The following is a 17,555-nucleotide window of genomic DNA, read 5'->3' as shown; positions in this document are numbered from 1 at the left end:
TATGTGTTATTTCATCATGTTGATGTCTTCCCTATATAAAAATTAAGAAAAACCCTGGAATGAGTAGGTGTGTCCAGTCTTTTGACTGGTGCTGTATATACATATTGACAAGTGCACTTATCGATGTATATAACCTAGGCTACAAATGTGGATTATATTGGAGTTATGCCGTTAAAAAATCACTGGTCCACATTGTCAGGCAATGGTGAAACGGTTTTACGCTCATTCTCGGGCAGCGTTAAGGCGAGACCATTATGGGCGAGACCGATTAACGGATCTGTACCCGGAAGTGGGTGGTTGAATTACTGACTGGTTACCACTGCATAGATACTGCCTGCTGGGATGTGGCAGAGAACCGGAGAATCGCAGAGATTTCTAGAAATCTGAGAAACCGAAAATCTGAGGCACAACTAATCACACTTTTGGCCCAATACACGGCGCTGCCGTATAATTACCGAGGCATAAACGGTAGAAGACGTCGCCAAAATGATGGAAGAGATACCAGTAGATAGATTTCAGGTTCCGAGCGCTGTCCAGGGAGAGATTCAGACACTTGTAAGTGGAATGTGTTTTTTCATTGTGGTGTTAAATTAATGCATAGGCTAATATATTCTGTTCCTATATTATGCGACTAAGCTAGTCTACTAGGTGTTTTAAAACATACATGCTGGCTATAATGGATTGTTGAATTTAGATATTGGCCTGGTGATATTTTGCAGCATTTATGTTTTATCTCTGATAAAGGTAACACATGTAGCATTATTCTTGGTAGGCAACCATAAGGTCAGTAAAATATTATGCCTGGCTTTATTGCGATGAGAAGCAAATTTAGAGAAGACCTCAATCAACAGACGATCTGTTTTTTTAAGAGATTGAGATGGCGAGCTGTGTAGTGTCATCGGTGATGCCTGGCGAAAAAAACATCCCTACACGTTCGCAGAAGCACATCCGCTCTGGGGACAATCATAGGCCTATGAGGCAAAGGCCAGCTTTAACACTGTCACTGCAAAAATCCCAAGTAGTTGATTGGAATGCATGTGACAGATGACGTTATTATTGAATTGTAGGCTCTTACTGAACATTACAACGCAATCGGGTAGCCTATCAGAGCAACTAAGGCCTAGCTGATGTTCGATTTCTTCATCATGCAGAGACTGCGTGGAGCAGTATCCTCCACGACATCATATGTGGTGTTTAACTCTGAATCAAACCCACTGGTTCGCATAAGATGTTGTTAGGCATATAGTGATGTGTCTCGTCAGTAGGCCATCTTTGTTTGCTGTACAGAGTTCGTTTCTCAGGGCCCTGGGGTACAGTTGAACCTATCTGCAATAGAATACCGAGATTCAACTGAAGGGCCTTTCTATCCGCAGCGGTGTAGCTTTTGGGAGCTATGAGTGAAATGTGCATCATGGGAGTCGATGAATGGACTGTGTGCAATGAAGATGTGACTGCCTGACAACCTTTGATGTGTGTGTGAATGAGAGAGAGAATTGTATTAGGCTTGTATTTACTAGCCTAAACAATGTCATGAACATCCCAGATTATATGTATGGGAGTCCTCTCTCTCTCTCTCTCTCTCTAGGACCCTGCATCATCCACAGCTTCTTCCGAAGCAGACTCAGACACGAGGGAGGAGGAGCCAGTCACTATTAACTACAAGCCCTCTCCTCTGCAGATGAAGATAGGTGAGTGTAAGAAGGCTCAGCCGAACCTACTGCCCGCTTCTGTTTATTTCAGCACCTTGGACAGGGGTCACATGACTGGAGAGCAATACAAAGATGTGGGGAGCAATACAAAGGCTAGGTGTACTGGAGTCAAGGCTCAATCATTCCCCAAAACCATATTACCAAAATTAAAGGCATAAATATAAACACATTGACACATCTCATTGTGATGTCCAGTCTGTAAAATTATTGAATGACTCAAGAGTAGAAAGGAGCATTTTAGGTAGCAAATTTAGCAATTTCGTAATAAGACATGTCTTTGATGACCAATCGATCCTCATGATATCCTTTCAACAAATATGTTCCCATAACATATGCAATGAGGGAGGGACTCCTATTTTTTGGAAAGCCCTGGTCCCACAGATTTCCGCCCCAAGCCCCAGAAGGTCTGATATATCAAAACCTCAAGCTAGCCCACTGCAGCCATTAGCCTGACGTCTGTACACTGTTTCCCTCCTCGTCTGTGCGTGATGCAACATTAAGATTGTAAAACATTTATTTGAGTGAAAGTTTTCCCCACAAGTGGAACACATCACCCACAGATTTGGATACTGGGTTATTCCACCAATTCATTGCATTTTTAGAAGTGTAACTCTCAAGAGTTTAAATTAAAAAAGGACTATAGTAAGTGCCTATTAAGTGCCAAATAAAGTAACAGGGTTGACTATAACACGGTTGAACATTTCATCTTAAATCAGCCATGAATTCCCTTGTGACAGGGGGAATGGAAGCTTGTTGTGTGCAACAGGGAGTGACAATTGAATACAAGCATCACAAAAAAATATAATAAAAAAAAATATATTTCTAGCTGTCTCATGTTTCATGTTTGTATTGTCACGTGCACAGGTACAGTGAAATGCCTTTCTTGAGAGCTCTTTCCCAACAATTCAGTAATCAAAAACACACAAGAAATATAAATAAGAAGAACACGAGAAGGTAAGTAAGTTATATACAGGGCAATGGTGGAAAAAGTACCCAATTGTCATACTTGAGTAAAAGTAAAGATACCTTAATAGAAAATGACTCAAGTAAAAGTGAGTCACCCAGTAAATTACTACTTGAGTAAAAGTCTAAAAGTATTTGGTTTTAAATATACATAATTATCAAAAGTAAACGTTATTGCTAAAATATACTTACTGTAAGTATCGAAAGTAAAAGTAAAAGTTTAAATAATTTCAAATTCCTTATATTAAGCAAACCAGACAACATAATATTCTTGTTTTTAAAATGTACGGATAGCCAGGAGCACACAACATTCAGACATAATTTACAAGCAAAGCATGTGTTTAGTGAGTCTGCCAGATCAGAGGCAGTAGGGATGACTACGTATGTTCTCTTGATAAGTGCGTGAATTGGACCATTTTCCTGTGCTGCTAAGCATTAAAAATGTAACGAGTACTTTTGGGTGTCAGGGAAAATGTATGAAGTAAAAAGTACATTATTTTCTTTAGGAATGTAGTGAAGTAAAAGTAAAAGTTGTCAAAAATAGAATTAATAAAATAAAGTACAGACAACCAAAAAAACGAATTAAGTAGTACTTTAAAGTATTTTTACTTAAGTACTTTACACCACGGATACAGGGTCAGTTCAAGGGTCAGTGCCAATACCATATTTACAATAGGCAGGGATACTGGAGGGGTAAGGGTAGATATGTATAGGGGTAAGGTGACTTGGCATCAGGATATATGATAAACAGAGTAGCAGCAGTGTATAAGATGATTGTATGAGTGTGTGTGTGTGTGTGTGTTGAGTCAGTATGCATTTGTGTTATTTGTGTGTGAGCAAATTAAGTGTGTGTGTGTGTTGGAGTGTGAGTGTGTGTGAGTGAGTGTGTAGGGTCCTGTGAGTGTGTATGCAGTCATTGGAACATAAAAAAAATAAAAAATAGAACAGTCAATGCAGATGGTCCGTGTAGCCATTTTTGTAGCTATGTAGCAGTATTATGGCTTGGGGATAGAAGATGTTCAGGAGGCTGTTGGTGTCAGACTTGTTGCTCCGGTACTGCTTGCCATGCAGAAGCAGAGAAAACAGTCTATAGCTTGGGTGGCTGGAGACATCAACATTTTTTGGGCCTTCCTTTCACACCTCCTGATATACACTACATGACCAAAAGTATGTGGAAACACCTTCAAATTAGTGGATTCGGCTATTTCAGCCACACCCATTGCTGACAGGTGTATAAAATCGAGCACACAGCCATGCAATCTCCATAGACAAACATTGACAGAATTGCCTTACTAAAGAGCTCAGTGACATACAACTTGGCACCGTCATAGGATTCTACCTTACCAACGAGTCAGTTTGTCAAATATCTGCCCTGCTAGAGCTACCCCTGTCAACTGTAAGTGCTGTTATTGTGAAGTGGAAATGTCTAGGAGCAACAACGGCTTAGGCGCAAAGTGGTAGGCTAGAGTGCTGAAGCGCGTAGCGTGTAAAAAAACGTCTGTCCTTGGTTGCAACACTCAATACTGAGTTCCAAACTGCCTCTGGAAGCAACGTCAGCACAAGAACTGTTCGTCGGAAGCTTCATGAAGTGGGTTTCCATGGCCGAGCAGCCGCACACATGCCTAAGCTCACCGTGTGCAATACCAAGCGTCGGCTGGAGTGGTGTAGACCTTGCCGCCATTGGACTCTGGAGCAGTGGAAACACGTTCTCTGAAGTGAAGGATCACGCTTCACCATCTGGCAGTCTGACGTAAGAATCTGGGTTTGGTGGATGCCAGGAAACGCTACCTGCCCCAATGCATTTTGTCAGCTGTACAGTTTGGTGGAGGAGGAATATTGGTCTGGGGCTATTTTTCATGGTTTGGACTAGGCCCTTTAGTTCCAGTGAAGCGAAGTCTTAACACTACAGCATACAATGACATTTTAGATGATTCTGTGCTTCCAACTTTGTGGCAACAGTTTGGGGAAGCCCCTTTCCTGTTTCAGCATGACAATGCACCTGTGCACAAAGTGAGGTCCATACAGAAATAGTTTGTTGAGATCGGTATGGAAGAACTTGACTAGCCGTCACAGATCCCTGACCTCAACCCCATCGAACACCTTTGGGATGAATTGGAACACCGACTGCGAGCCAGGACTAATCGCTCAACATCAGTGCCCGACCTCATTAATGCTATTGTGGCTGAATGGAAGCAAGTCCCCGCAGCAATGTTCTAACATCTAGTGGAAAGCCTTCCCAGAAGAGTGGAGGCTTTTATAGCAGCAAAGGGGGGACCAGCTCCATACTAATGCACATGATTTTGGAATGAGATGTTCAACGAGCAGGTGTCCACATACATTTCGACATGTAGTGTATGTTAATGTGGGCTATTTTTTAGCACTTTTCTGCGATTCTTGATTGTTTTTATTGCTTTCCTGGGAGGCTTATCAGAGATAGACATGACAGTGACATGACATGACGCCTCAGTGCTAACATAACTCAGGTTCATGGGCACATGATTACAGCATATAATAGCTGTAGGATGAACAGAGGCATCCAGGGGGGTTAGAGGGACATCAATTAGGTTATTCACATTATGACTGCCAATTCCCCCGGGACAATGTACATTTGCAGCATCACTATGACAACTCAGCGACACAATGGTAGGGCTTGGGTCACTGATAAGTCATTGTCTCAACGCAGCCTTGAAATGCGTGGACAGGGTCCAGGAGCCAAGATGATTCGGATGGAAGCTGTCGTTCCTGTAGAGCATCTTCTTTTTTCTGTCCTTTAGTTATAAGGTGAAGAGGGCCCTTGCCTGATATATATGACACAGTATTGACTCAAAACCAGATGACCAGTTTAATGGTGTCAGGAAACTGGTCAGCTGAGAGCTGCCATGCCAGGATTTTGTCTGTGACCATACTGTATACACTGAGTGTACAAAACATGACAGACTGACCAGGTGAATGCAGGTGAATGCAGGTGAAAGCTAAGATCCCTTATTGATCTTACCTGTTAAATCCACTTCAATCAGTGTAGATGAATGGGAGGAGACAGGTTAAAGAAGGATTTTTAAGCCTTGAGACAATTGAGACATGGATTGTGTATGTGTGACATTCAGAGGCTGAATGGGCAAGTACAAAATATTTAAGTGACTTTGAACGGGGTATGGTAGTTGGTGCCAGGCGCACAAGTTTGAGTGTGTCAAGAACTGCAACGCTGCTTGGTTTTTCACGCTCAACAGTTCCCCGTGCGTATCAAAAATGGTCCAGCCAACTTGACACAACTTTGGGAAGTATTGGAGTCAACATGGGCCAGAATCCCTGTGGAATGCTTTCGACTCCTTGTAGAGTCATGCCCCAACAAACTGACCCTGTTCTTAGCGCGATATTCAATATTAGGAAATGTTTTGTAAACTCAGTGTTTTTTTGTTCATACTCTAATGTCACATTCTGTGATGTGCAGAGAAACAGCGCGAGCTGGCCAGGAAGGGATCACTGAAGAATGGCAATGCAGGTAGTCCAGTGAACCAGCAGCCGAAGAAAAACAATGTGATGGCCAGAACACGGTGAGAGCTGACCACGGTCCTGATTATGGCCTTCTTGATTTTGGCCCTACATTCTTTTTTGTTTTATTTCTCCCTATCTCCCTCTTCACTGGTATCTTCAACCTCTCCTGTTTCTTTCACTCTCTCCCGCTCCACAGGCTGGTGGTGCCCAATAAGGGCTACTCCTCCTTAGACCAGAGCCCTGATGAGAAGCCCCTGGTTGCCATAGATACAGACAGGTATGTGACAACATCAATGACTGTCATACACAGAAATGTCCACCATCACCCTTTAGTCTCAGATCTGCCAACATACTGTAGATACAGAATTTAGGTTATGGGCAGTGTGTGAGGTGAAAATAAATATAAGATCAACAGTGATGACATGAATCTATGCAAATGACCATACACTTCCATTTATGTTGCAGTGACGATGACTTCGACATGTCCAGATACTCCTCATCGGGATACTCCTCAGCCGAGGTGAGATGTGTGAGGGCCCAGGTACCTATGCACTCTGGGTAACACTACTTAAGCCCGGTAAAGATACAACAGCCGTCATAAGGAGAGACTAGGCAAGACAAAACTAACCCGTTTTAGAATTTTGTGTAGAACAGCTGACTAAAGACAGCTGCATTCAAATAAAACATTTCGAGACACGCTGTTGAGACCGTTTCCATGGTAACGGTACCTCTACAATGACATAATACAACTTTGAAACAAAGTTGCCACTGGTTGTAGCAAGGTGTTGTAGCAAACGAGCATCATGAAATACATGCACCAGAAATAGGGCACACATTCTGCTAGGCTAGCTAGCTAACTGCAGCAAAATACAGTCAGATCCAATATTATTGGCACCCTTGATAAAGATGAGCAAAAAAATATACAAATACTGAACAATATTGTATGCAAATAGTACAATTGTATTAATTTATACTAATACAATTGCTCAGAGAAAGAGATTTTGTTTAACAAGTAATAAAACAAATCTCTAAAAGATAGGGTTAAATTATTTGCACCCCTGTTTTCAATAATCTAGCATCCTTGGCACTGAGCCTTTTTCTTAAATGTTATATGAGATTGGAGAACACTTCGGGAGGGATCTTAAACTATTCCTCCATACAGACTCTTTCCAGATCCTTGATATCCTTCGTCTGCACTTATGGACTAACCTCTTAAGTTAAACCACAGGTTTTCAATGGGGTTCAAGTCCGGAGACTGAGATGGCCATTGCCATTAATTGATTTTGTGATCAATTAACAATTTCTTTGTGGATTTTGATGTGTGTTTAGGGTTAACAGTCTTTCCAAATAGCTTTATTTTCAAGTCATCTGACCATTGCACCGGCTTGAGTTTGCTAAATGGCATCGACACTTGAATTGGAACCAGTGCTATGGTCAGATGACATGAAAATAGAGTTCTCTGGCCATGAATACCAGTGGTGGGTTTGGTGTCGAAAAACAGATGCATAAGCAGAAAATCAAATCAAATCAAATGTATTTATATAGCCCTTCGTACATCAGCTGATATCTCAAAGTGCTGTACAGAAACCCAGCCTAAAACCCCAAACAGCAAGCAATGCAGGTGTAGAAGCACGGTGGCTAGGAAAAACTCCCTAGAAAGGCCAAAACCTAGGAAGAAACCTAGAGAGGAACCAGGCTATGAGGGGTGGCCAGTCCTCTTCTGGCTGTGCCGGGTGGAGATTATAACAGAACATGACCAAGATGTTCAAATGTTCATAAATGGTCAGGGTTCCATAGCCGCAGGCAGAACAGTTGAAACTGGAGCAGCAGCACGGCCAGGTGGACTGGGGACAGCAAGGGGTCATCATGCCAGGTAGTCTTGAGGCATGGTCCTAGGGCTCAGGTCCTCCGAGAGAGAGAACGAGAGAATTAGAGAGAGCATACTTAAATTCACACAGGACACCAGATAAGACAGGAGAAGTACTCCAGATATAACAAACTGACCCTAGCCCCCTGACACATAAACTACTGCAGCATAAATACTGGAGGCTGAGACAGGAGGGGTCAGGAGACACTGTGGCCCCATCCGATGATACCCCCGGACAGGGCCAAACAGGAAGGATATTACCCCACCCACTTTGCCAAAGCACAGCCCCCACACCACTAGAGGGATACCTTCAACCACCAACTTACCATCCTGAGACAAGGCCGAGTATAGCCCACAAAGATCTCCGCCACGGCACAACCCAAGGGGGGGCGCCAACCCAGACAGGAAGATCACGTCAGTGACTCAACCCACTCAAGTGACGCACCCCTCCTAGGGACGGCAGGAAAGAGCACCAGTAAGCCAGTGACTCAGCCCCTGTAATAGGGTTAGAGGCAGAGAATCCCAGTGGAGAGAGGGGAACCGGCCAGGCAGAGACAGCAAGGGCGGTTCGTTGCTCCAGAGCCTTTCCGTTCACCTTCACACTCCTGGGCCAGACTACACTCAATCATATGACCGACTGAAGAGATGAGTCTTCAGTAAAGACTTAAAAGTTGAGACCGAGTCTGCGTCTCTCACATGGTTAGGCAGACCATTCCATAAAAATTGAGATCTATAGGAGAAAGCCCTGCCTCCAGCTGTTTGCTTAGAAATTCTAGGGACAGTTAAGAGGCCTGCGTCTTGTGACCGTAGCGTACGTGTAGGTATGTACGGCAGGACCAAATCGGAAAGATAGGTAGGAGCAAGCCCATGTGATGCTTTGTAGGTTAGCAGTAAAACCTTGAAATCAGCCCTTGCCTTAACAGGAAGCCAGTGTAGGGAGGCTAGCACTGGAGTAATATGATCAAATTTTGGGGTTCTAGTCAGGATTCTAGCAGCTGTATTTAGCACTAACTGAAGTTTATTTTGTGCTTTATCCGGGTAGCCGGAAAGAAGAGCATTGCAGTAGTCTAACCTAGAAGTAACAAAAGCATGGATACATTTTTCTGCATCATTTTTGGACAGAAAGTTTCAGATTTTTGCAATGTTACGTTGATGGAAAAAAGCCTCATAACCTCATACCTACTGTAAAATATGGTGGAGATCTTTGATGTTATGGGGATATTTTGCTTCCACTGGTCCTGGGGCCCTTGTTAAGGTCAACGCCATCATGAACTTTACCAACGCCATCATGAACTTTACCATATATCTGAACATTTTAGAAAAAAACTGGTTTCCTCTGCCAGGAGGCTGAAACTCTGCCACAAGTGGATTTTACAGCAACCCCAAGCACACATCAAAATCAACAAAGAAATGGTTAATTGACCAAAAAAATCTACATTTTGCAATGGCCACCTCAGTCTCCGGAGATGAACCCCAATGAAAACCAGTGGTCTAAATTGAAAATGGCAGTCCATATACACAGACGAAGGATATCAAGGATCTTGAAAGATTCTGTATGGACGAATGGTCTAAGATCCCTCCCAATGTGTTCTCCAATCTCATAAAACGTTTTAGCAAAAATGAAGGAGTGGGTGCTGGAGTATTAAAAACAGGGGTGCCAATCATTTTAATCCCTGTCTTTTTGAGATTTATTAAACAAAATGTATTTCTCTGAGCAATTGTTAGTATATTAGTATGAAATAATATAATTTTCAAAAATGTTTGAGCATACAATATAGCTCAGTATTTGTATTATTTAATTTATGCAATCTTTGCTAATCTTTGTCAAGGCTGCCAATAAATTGGGATCTGACAGTAGCTAGGTAGCTGTCTGCTTGCCTAGCTAGCTAACTGCTGGACTAAACACAGAAGTTCTGCGTACTGTTCTCTGATTTTCTAAACGGACCTGTCTCTTTTCAAATCTTTAGCCGACATGAGACGTTCTGAAACTATACTGTTTAGATCAAGCAAACTTTGTTCTAAAACTGCATTAAACCATCTTGTCTCATCTCGGCCATTGTATCTGTAATGGCCTTTACAGTCATGCCAAGCCATTGCCACTCACTCCCCAACACACTCACAATCTCAAGGTTCTTTCCCTTCACAAACCTTATTACAGTAAATGCAGATTACTGTTGGATAGAAATTCAGGCTACCTATATTCATTATCCAAATATCAAACCAACACCACAACTGACTCATTCTCTAAGCCACTTACATTCATTATTTTAGCCTTATGTCTTTATCATGAAACCATTTAGCTATTGTACGAAGACTATTTCCTGGTTTCCTGATATGATCACTGAAGTAAGTAGACTCCAGTAACTCTTTTGAATCTGTGATAAGTCATAGTGTTCATTGATTTCCCTGTGTAACAATATGACTAGCCTTAGTTACATGATGGGTACTCCTTGAAGACTCTACTAACCAGCATTTTTAAGTCTATGGTAACATTTCTTCAGCCTCAGTAATGTTATTGACAGACCCCTACACCCCCTAGTAACGTGACTGACCATCCCCTACACCCCCTAGTAATGTGACTGACCATCCCCTACACCCCCTAGTAACGTGACTGACCATCCCCTACACCCCCTAGTAACGTGACTGACAATCACCTACACCCCTTAGCAGGGTTGGGATTATTTGCATGTAAAAGTAATACTTTACATATTACTTGTTACTTTACAATATTACTTAGTGTGGAAAGTAAAGTGTTATATTACTAGCTATATTATTTTGCGTTACTTTCAAGAAAAAAATCTCAATGTTTGTTTTACTGTCAGAGGGAGCAAGGCGAGCCATGTGTGCTCTACCAAGGATTGGTTACTTACTAACTCAGGTTTGATCACTACTGTAGTTTCTCCTTTCATCTGTGGCGCTGCTTTCCTGTGGTAGTCTACAAGTGCTGCGCTATATATGGGGTGCTTGATTAGCCATATTCTGTATACTGTAAGCCAGACATCTGTACAGATTTCCAATCTTTTCATTAAAAATCTTTCTCTCGAGCTGCCAGTTCTGGTTATAGATCGCTCGTACACGGATCCATAGAGATGTATAGAGTGCACACTTGCCACTAGACGGGAAAGCCCTCCCTGGGCTTTGCTACTGTATCACAGAAGCGACTATGGCAAAGATCAGCGGTGCGCCCTCTGTACATTTCTGTGGACAGCACAGCCTTTCTCCACTCGCTTCGAGAACTAAATGAGGAAACAAGTTGAGATTCCATCATGGAAACACACGCCCGGTAGAGATATGATTCTGAAAGTAACGCACACGTTGTTTGACAAAGCAACTGTAATAATATTACCCAATTTGAAAAAGTAACGCATTACTTTATTCCCTTACTAATAAAACTAATCTGGTTACATAACGCATTCATTTGTAAACGTGTTACTTCTAACACTGCCCCTTAGTAACATGACTGACCATCACCTACAGCCCCTAGTAACATGCCTGACCATCCCCTACACCCCTAGTAAGATGACTGACCATCCCCTACATCCCCTAGGAACATGACTGACCATCCCCTACAGCCCCTAGTAACATGGCTTACAATCCCTTACAGCCCCTAGTAACATGGCTGACAATTCCCTACAGCCCCTAGTAACATGGCTGACAATACCCTACACCCCTCGTAACATGTCCATTATCTCCACCCTCGCAGCAAATCAACCAGGACCTGAATATCCAGCTGTTGAAGGATGGTTACCGGCTGGACGAGATCCCTGACGACGAGGACCTGGATCTGATCCCGCCCAAATCTGTCAACCCCACCTGCATGTGCTGCCAAGCCACTTCCTCCACCGCCTGTCAAATCCAGTAGCTCACACATGCGCCATATGTTCACTCTGTCACTAGAGCAGCGACAGAGAGAATTGACAGAACATGATAATTATATGACAACAAATAATTAAGACGAGGAAAATTAAGACAAAAATACACAAACATTTTCAAATACGACTAACAGTGATTACTTCCTCCTATGGTAGGACATGCACTTCTGTTTGTGTTTGAGGCCTCTCAGATGCCTCCTCCGGGCCAATATTGTGTTATACAAGTGAAAATGATTACAAAATCATTTTCATGTCCCTAAGAATAAGACATATTATTGTAACTGCTGCTGATCAAAGCTGCTCTGCTTACCTGACTTCAAGGTCATATTTATTGCGTTTTATTCCGTATCTTTTATTGGTCATGGACTTTTTATTTGAAGGATCTGTATGATTGTACATGCTGGGGTGTTTTTTGAAGATGCATATCAGTTTACGTATATCTGGTATCTGTAATTTGGTACTGAAAGCAGGGTTGTGTAGCACCGGCCTGGTCAATACACTCATTCAGTCTACATTCTTGCCCTCTTTCTTATTTTTTATTGGTTTGAGGTATTTATGGTTTTGGTTTTTAGGGATGAATGTATTGCAAAGGGATGACATGCATGATGAGCGCCTACTGTAAGTGGATTGGGAGATTTATCTGAATTGGCTGTTTGTTCCCGCATCTTACTACTGCACACTGCTATTTTGTCCATTCCTCATTGATTTATCACTTTTGAATGTATAATTCTTGCACATTTGAATTTGTCTGGGTTCTAAGGTGATATGCGTACATATTTCCCTAATCTGCGATGATCCTTATTCAAGAGGAAGATATAGAATTCATACTTTGCTCACCTATCATTGGACTCATTCTAGAACACAATGCTTTCACAGCTAGGTTACACAATTCAGCCCCATAGAGGCCACAGGGAACAAGTGTTTGTGTAATAAAAGTATACGCTGACATTCACTATCTTTTTGGATACAGCCTGTTATGACATCCTACCATGCCCCTCCCACAGTGTGTCTAACTAACCACTCCCCAATTACATCCTGCTAACAAGTCTTGATTGGCACAATCATTCTAAATAATGTCAAAGGAGAACACACATACGTCATCAACTAAATGAGTGGGGTGCGATTTATTTCACTCGCGTGGTTGATTGGAACGTGATCTAGTGATCATACGTATCATTAACTTTGAGCACTTAATCCCTCACTATCACCCTCACTCAAACACCCGTCAGAGTTGATTTGCGATTAGACTATGCCTGAAGTATAGAACATTAAAACAAAATGTGTACATTTATCGCCAGTCTCATGACTTAACGTATTTCAAAGAGATTTGCAATATATGAAGGTATGCATTTAAAAACAAAATGTAGACAAAAAAAATGAATGATGATTATGTTCTCATGTGGACACTTCCATTCCAGTATTTAACAGTGTTATTGTTCTGTGTAGTGTATGATATCAATAAACACAAAGCCATCTGAACCTGCGTAGGGTGTCTTTAATATCTATAGTTCTGGACATAAAAAAATGTCCTTTTCCAAATTGCTTTGCTACATCCAGTTATTGTTAATATGACAAAAACGTGCAGGGTGACGGCAAGTACTATGTACAGCTGTGGGGCTTGGCATGCACTCTGTTGATCATATGGGTAGGGTAAGTGTATGGTAATTGCATCACAATTAATTACACAGGTATTTACCGGGAGCAGGAGTATCATAAGTTATCCACAGGTTCACTTTGAAAATGACAGCTTCAGACTTTCAGAAAATTAGAACAACTTCAAAACTTCAATAATGCTGATACAGAAATGCAAGCTGAAAGGCACACATTATTACACAAACCCCTATGCAAATAACAAAATGAATGTACAAAGTTAAAAAATGTTGAGAAAAAAAATACGTTAATTTCGCAGTACTGCAAATGTTGTACTGCGTCTAAGATGCAACAGAAGTTCACATTGTATTTAGATATTTTAACAGTTGGCACTTTGCCACCAATCTCAGTTTGATGAGTATCCCATAAATGAATACCCATTAAACTGCACTGCTTTGTGGTAGCCTATAACAAGATATAACATAACCATAATTTAGGCAATTTATTATCAACTACTAACACACACATGACTACCAAGGTGATTTATACTATTACATTATGAAGCACTTTTCTACACAAGGCCTCATTGTCTGGCAGTGTAAAAACATTGTCCAAATAAACAAACATTTCAGTGACGATATTGCTCACACCACCAGGGGTCACTACAGACCAGTACAAAGCTATTACTAAACAGAAAACATACAGGGTCATGTTCAGTAGGGCACTGGGCACACAATAGCAAAACATTTTTATAAACATTTAACAGAAAGTAAAGTAACTAGCCTACACTCAGAAAAAAAGGTTTCAAAAGGGTTCTTCAGCTGTCCCCATAGGAGAACCCTTTTTGGTTCCAGGTAGAAATCACCCTTTTAGGTTCCATGTAGAACCTTCTGTGGGAAGGGTTGTAAATGGAACTGAAAAGGATTCTACCTGGAACCCAATCATGCCCTGAAGCATGATGGGGTGGAAGCCTGCGTGGCGGCGTGCATGTTTGTCACATAGCGGGCAGGTGAAGCGCTTCTCCCCCAGTGTGTGTGTAGTAGTGGCACATCAACTCATCTGAATGCCGAAAATCTCTTAGTGCAGTCTGGCCAGGTACACTGGAATGGCCTCTCGCCTGGAGACCATAGACACCAAGAGAACAAAGAGGGAATAATTGGAGTCATTCTCAGGAGTTCTCAATGACAGTATGACAAAAGCAAAAAAATCAAAACAAATCAAATTAGCCAACATTGCATACCAAAGGTGTGCAATTGAGTGGAAATGTCGGTGTTGAGACCACTTATTTATTGGAATTACAGATCGGTAACTGGAGGTGTAAGACTTAATAACTTACTATAAGCACATAAGAGCTTTTATAATATTGCATTCTTATAACAATGCTAAATACAATAGTTACAGTGGGGCAAAAAAGTATTTAGTCAGCCACCAATTGTGCAAGTTCTCCCACTTAAAAATATGAGAGAGGCCTGTAATTTTCATCATAGGTACACTTCAACTATGACAGACACAATTAGGGAAAAAATCCAGAAAATCACATTGTAGGATTTTTAATGAATTTATTAGCAAATTATGGTGGAAAATAAGTATTTGGTCAATAACAAAAGTTTATCTCAATACTTTGTTATATACCCTTTGTTGGCAATGACAGAGGTCAAACGTTTTCTGTAAGTCTTCACAAGGTTTTCACACACTGTTGCTGGTATTTTGGCCCATTCCTCCACGCAGATCTCCTCTAGAGCAGTGATGTTTTGGGGCTGTTGCTGGGCAACACGGACTTTCAACTCCCTCCAAAGATTTTCTATGGGGTTGAGATCTGGAGACTGGCTAGGCCACTCCAGGACCTTGAAATGCTTCCTACGAAGCCACTCCTTCGTTGCCCGGGCGGTGTGTTTGGGATCATTGTCATGCTGAAAGACCCAGCCACGTTTCATCTTCAATGCCCTTGCTGATGGAAGGAGGTTTTCACTCAAAATCTCACGATACATGTCCCCATTCATTCTTTCCTTTACATGGATCAGTCGTCCTGGTCCCTTTGCAGAAAAACATCCCCAAAGCATGATGTTTCCACCCCCATGCTTCACAGTAGGTATGGTGGTCTTTGGATGCAACTCAGCATTCTTTGTCCTCCAAACACGACGAGTTGAGTTTTTACCAAAAAGTTATTTTGGTTTCATCTGACCATATGACATTCTCCCAATCTTCTTCTGGATCATCCAAATGCTCTCTAGCAAACTTCAGACGGGCCTGGACATGTACTGGCTTAAGCAGGGGGACACGTCTGGCACTGCAGGATTTGAGTCCCTGGCGGCGTAGTGTGTTACTGATGGTAGGCTTTGTTACTTTGGTCCCAGCTCTCTGCAGGTCATTCACTAGGTCCCCCCGTGTGGTTCTGGGATTTTTGCTCACCGTTCTTGTGATCATTTTGACCCCACGGGGTGAAATCTTGCGTGGAGCCCCAGATCGAGGGAGATTATCAGTGGTCTTGTATGTCTTCCATTTCCTAATAATTGCTCCCACAGTTGATTTCTTCAAACCAAGCTGCTTACCTATTGCAGATTCAGTCTTCCCAGCCTGGTGCAGGTCTACAATTTTGTTTCTGGTGTCCTTTGACAGCTCTTTGGTCTTGGCCATAGTGGAGTTTGGAGTGTGACTGTTTGAGGTTGTGGACAGGTGTCTTTTATATTGATAACAAGTTCAAACAGGTGCCATTAATAAAGGTAACGAGCGGAGGACAGAGGAGCCTCTTAAAGAAGAAGTTACAGGTCTGTGAGAGCCAGAAATCTTGCTTGTTTGTAGGTGACCAAATACTTATTTTCCACAATAATTTGCAAATAAATTAATTAAAAATCCTACAATGTGATTTTCTGGATTTTTTTCCCTCATTTTGTCTGTCATAGTTGAAGTGTACCTATGATGAAAATTACAGGCCTCTCTCATCTTTTTAAGTGGGAGAAGTTGCAAAATTGGTGGCTGACTAAATACTTTTTTGCCCCACTGTATCTATGTATCAACATTTCTACTCTCTCTAAATGCTAGCTATTTTGTCAGGAACATTATATGATTATTATAAAATTATCTTATGGGGGTCCTAAATGCTCATAACAAATTTTATCAGCAGGCTGTAGTGTTACCAACTGATCATTTAGGAATTGTATCACAAATAGGCCAATTTATTCCCTTGTTTTCCTCCATAACCACATGTCTATGGAAGCCCGTTTATAATTATGAGATAGTAAGTCATAATTATGAGATATTCAGTCATTATTATTTGATAGTAAGTCATAAATATGAGATAATAAGTCATTATTATGAGATAGTAAGTCTGGATCATGGACATTGAATAGTCCTGCAGGTTGACCCCTTTTAAAGAGACAATCTGGGATTCAAACAATAACAAAAGTGAACTCCCCGGCACTTTATTGGTAAATACATAGACAAAAGGACTCTCACATAATGACGCAATTTGCCTGACGGTTTTGGTGTCCGTTCATCATGATCCATTAAACCTCATGATGGCACAACAAGCTTAATTGAAATTGACTTTTCTTTCTTTAAACATGTACAGTATCAGTCAAAGTTTGGACACACCTACTCATTCAAGGGGTTTTCTTTACTTTTACTATTTTCTACATTGTAGAATAATATTGAAGACATCAAAACTATGAAATAACAGATATGGAATCATGTAGTAACCAAAAAAGTGTTAAACAAATCAAAATATATTTTAGATTTTAGATTATTCAAAGTAGCCACCCTTTGCCTTGATGACAGATTTGCACTTCTTGGCATTCTTGGCATTCTCTCAACCAGCTTCACCTGGATTGCTTTTCCAGCAGTCTTGAAGGAGTTTCTACATATGCTAAGCACTTGTTGGCTGCTTTTCCTTCACTCTGCAGTCCGACTCATTCCAAACCATCTCAATTGGGTTGAGGTTGAGTGATTGTGGAGGCCAGGTCATCTGCTGCAGCACACCATCACTCTCCTTGGTCAAATAGCCCATACACAGCCTGGAGGTGTGTTGGGTCATTGTCCTGTTGAAAAACAAATGATAGTCCCACT

At 41.6% G+C, this 17,555-nt stretch overlaps 1 protein-coding gene across 1 annotated transcript; it reads left to right on the top strand.

The window, feature by feature from the left end:
• The first annotated feature begins 387 nt into the window (after positions 1-387).
• Positions 388-13,325, top strand: fam219ab (family with sequence similarity 219 member Ab). The gene is made up of 6 exons (XM_039012745.1): positions 388-555; positions 1,586-1,688; positions 6,121-6,223; positions 6,361-6,441; positions 6,630-6,684; positions 11,735-13,325. The coding sequence occupies exons 1-6, from the start codon at positions 487-489 to the stop codon at positions 11,891-11,893; spliced, it is 570 nt and encodes a 189-aa protein (XP_038868673.1). The 5' UTR covers positions 388-486; the 3' UTR covers positions 11,894-13,325.
• The last annotated feature ends 4,230 nt before the right edge of the window (positions 13,326-17,555 follow it).

This window comes from Salvelinus namaycush, chromosome 18 (assembly GCF_016432855.1).
Source record: "Salvelinus namaycush isolate Seneca chromosome 18, SaNama_1.0, whole genome shotgun sequence".
Taxonomy (NCBI): domain Eukaryota; kingdom Metazoa; phylum Chordata; class Actinopteri; order Salmoniformes; family Salmonidae; genus Salvelinus; species Salvelinus namaycush.
This window is presented reverse-complemented; position numbering and strand designations above follow the sequence as displayed.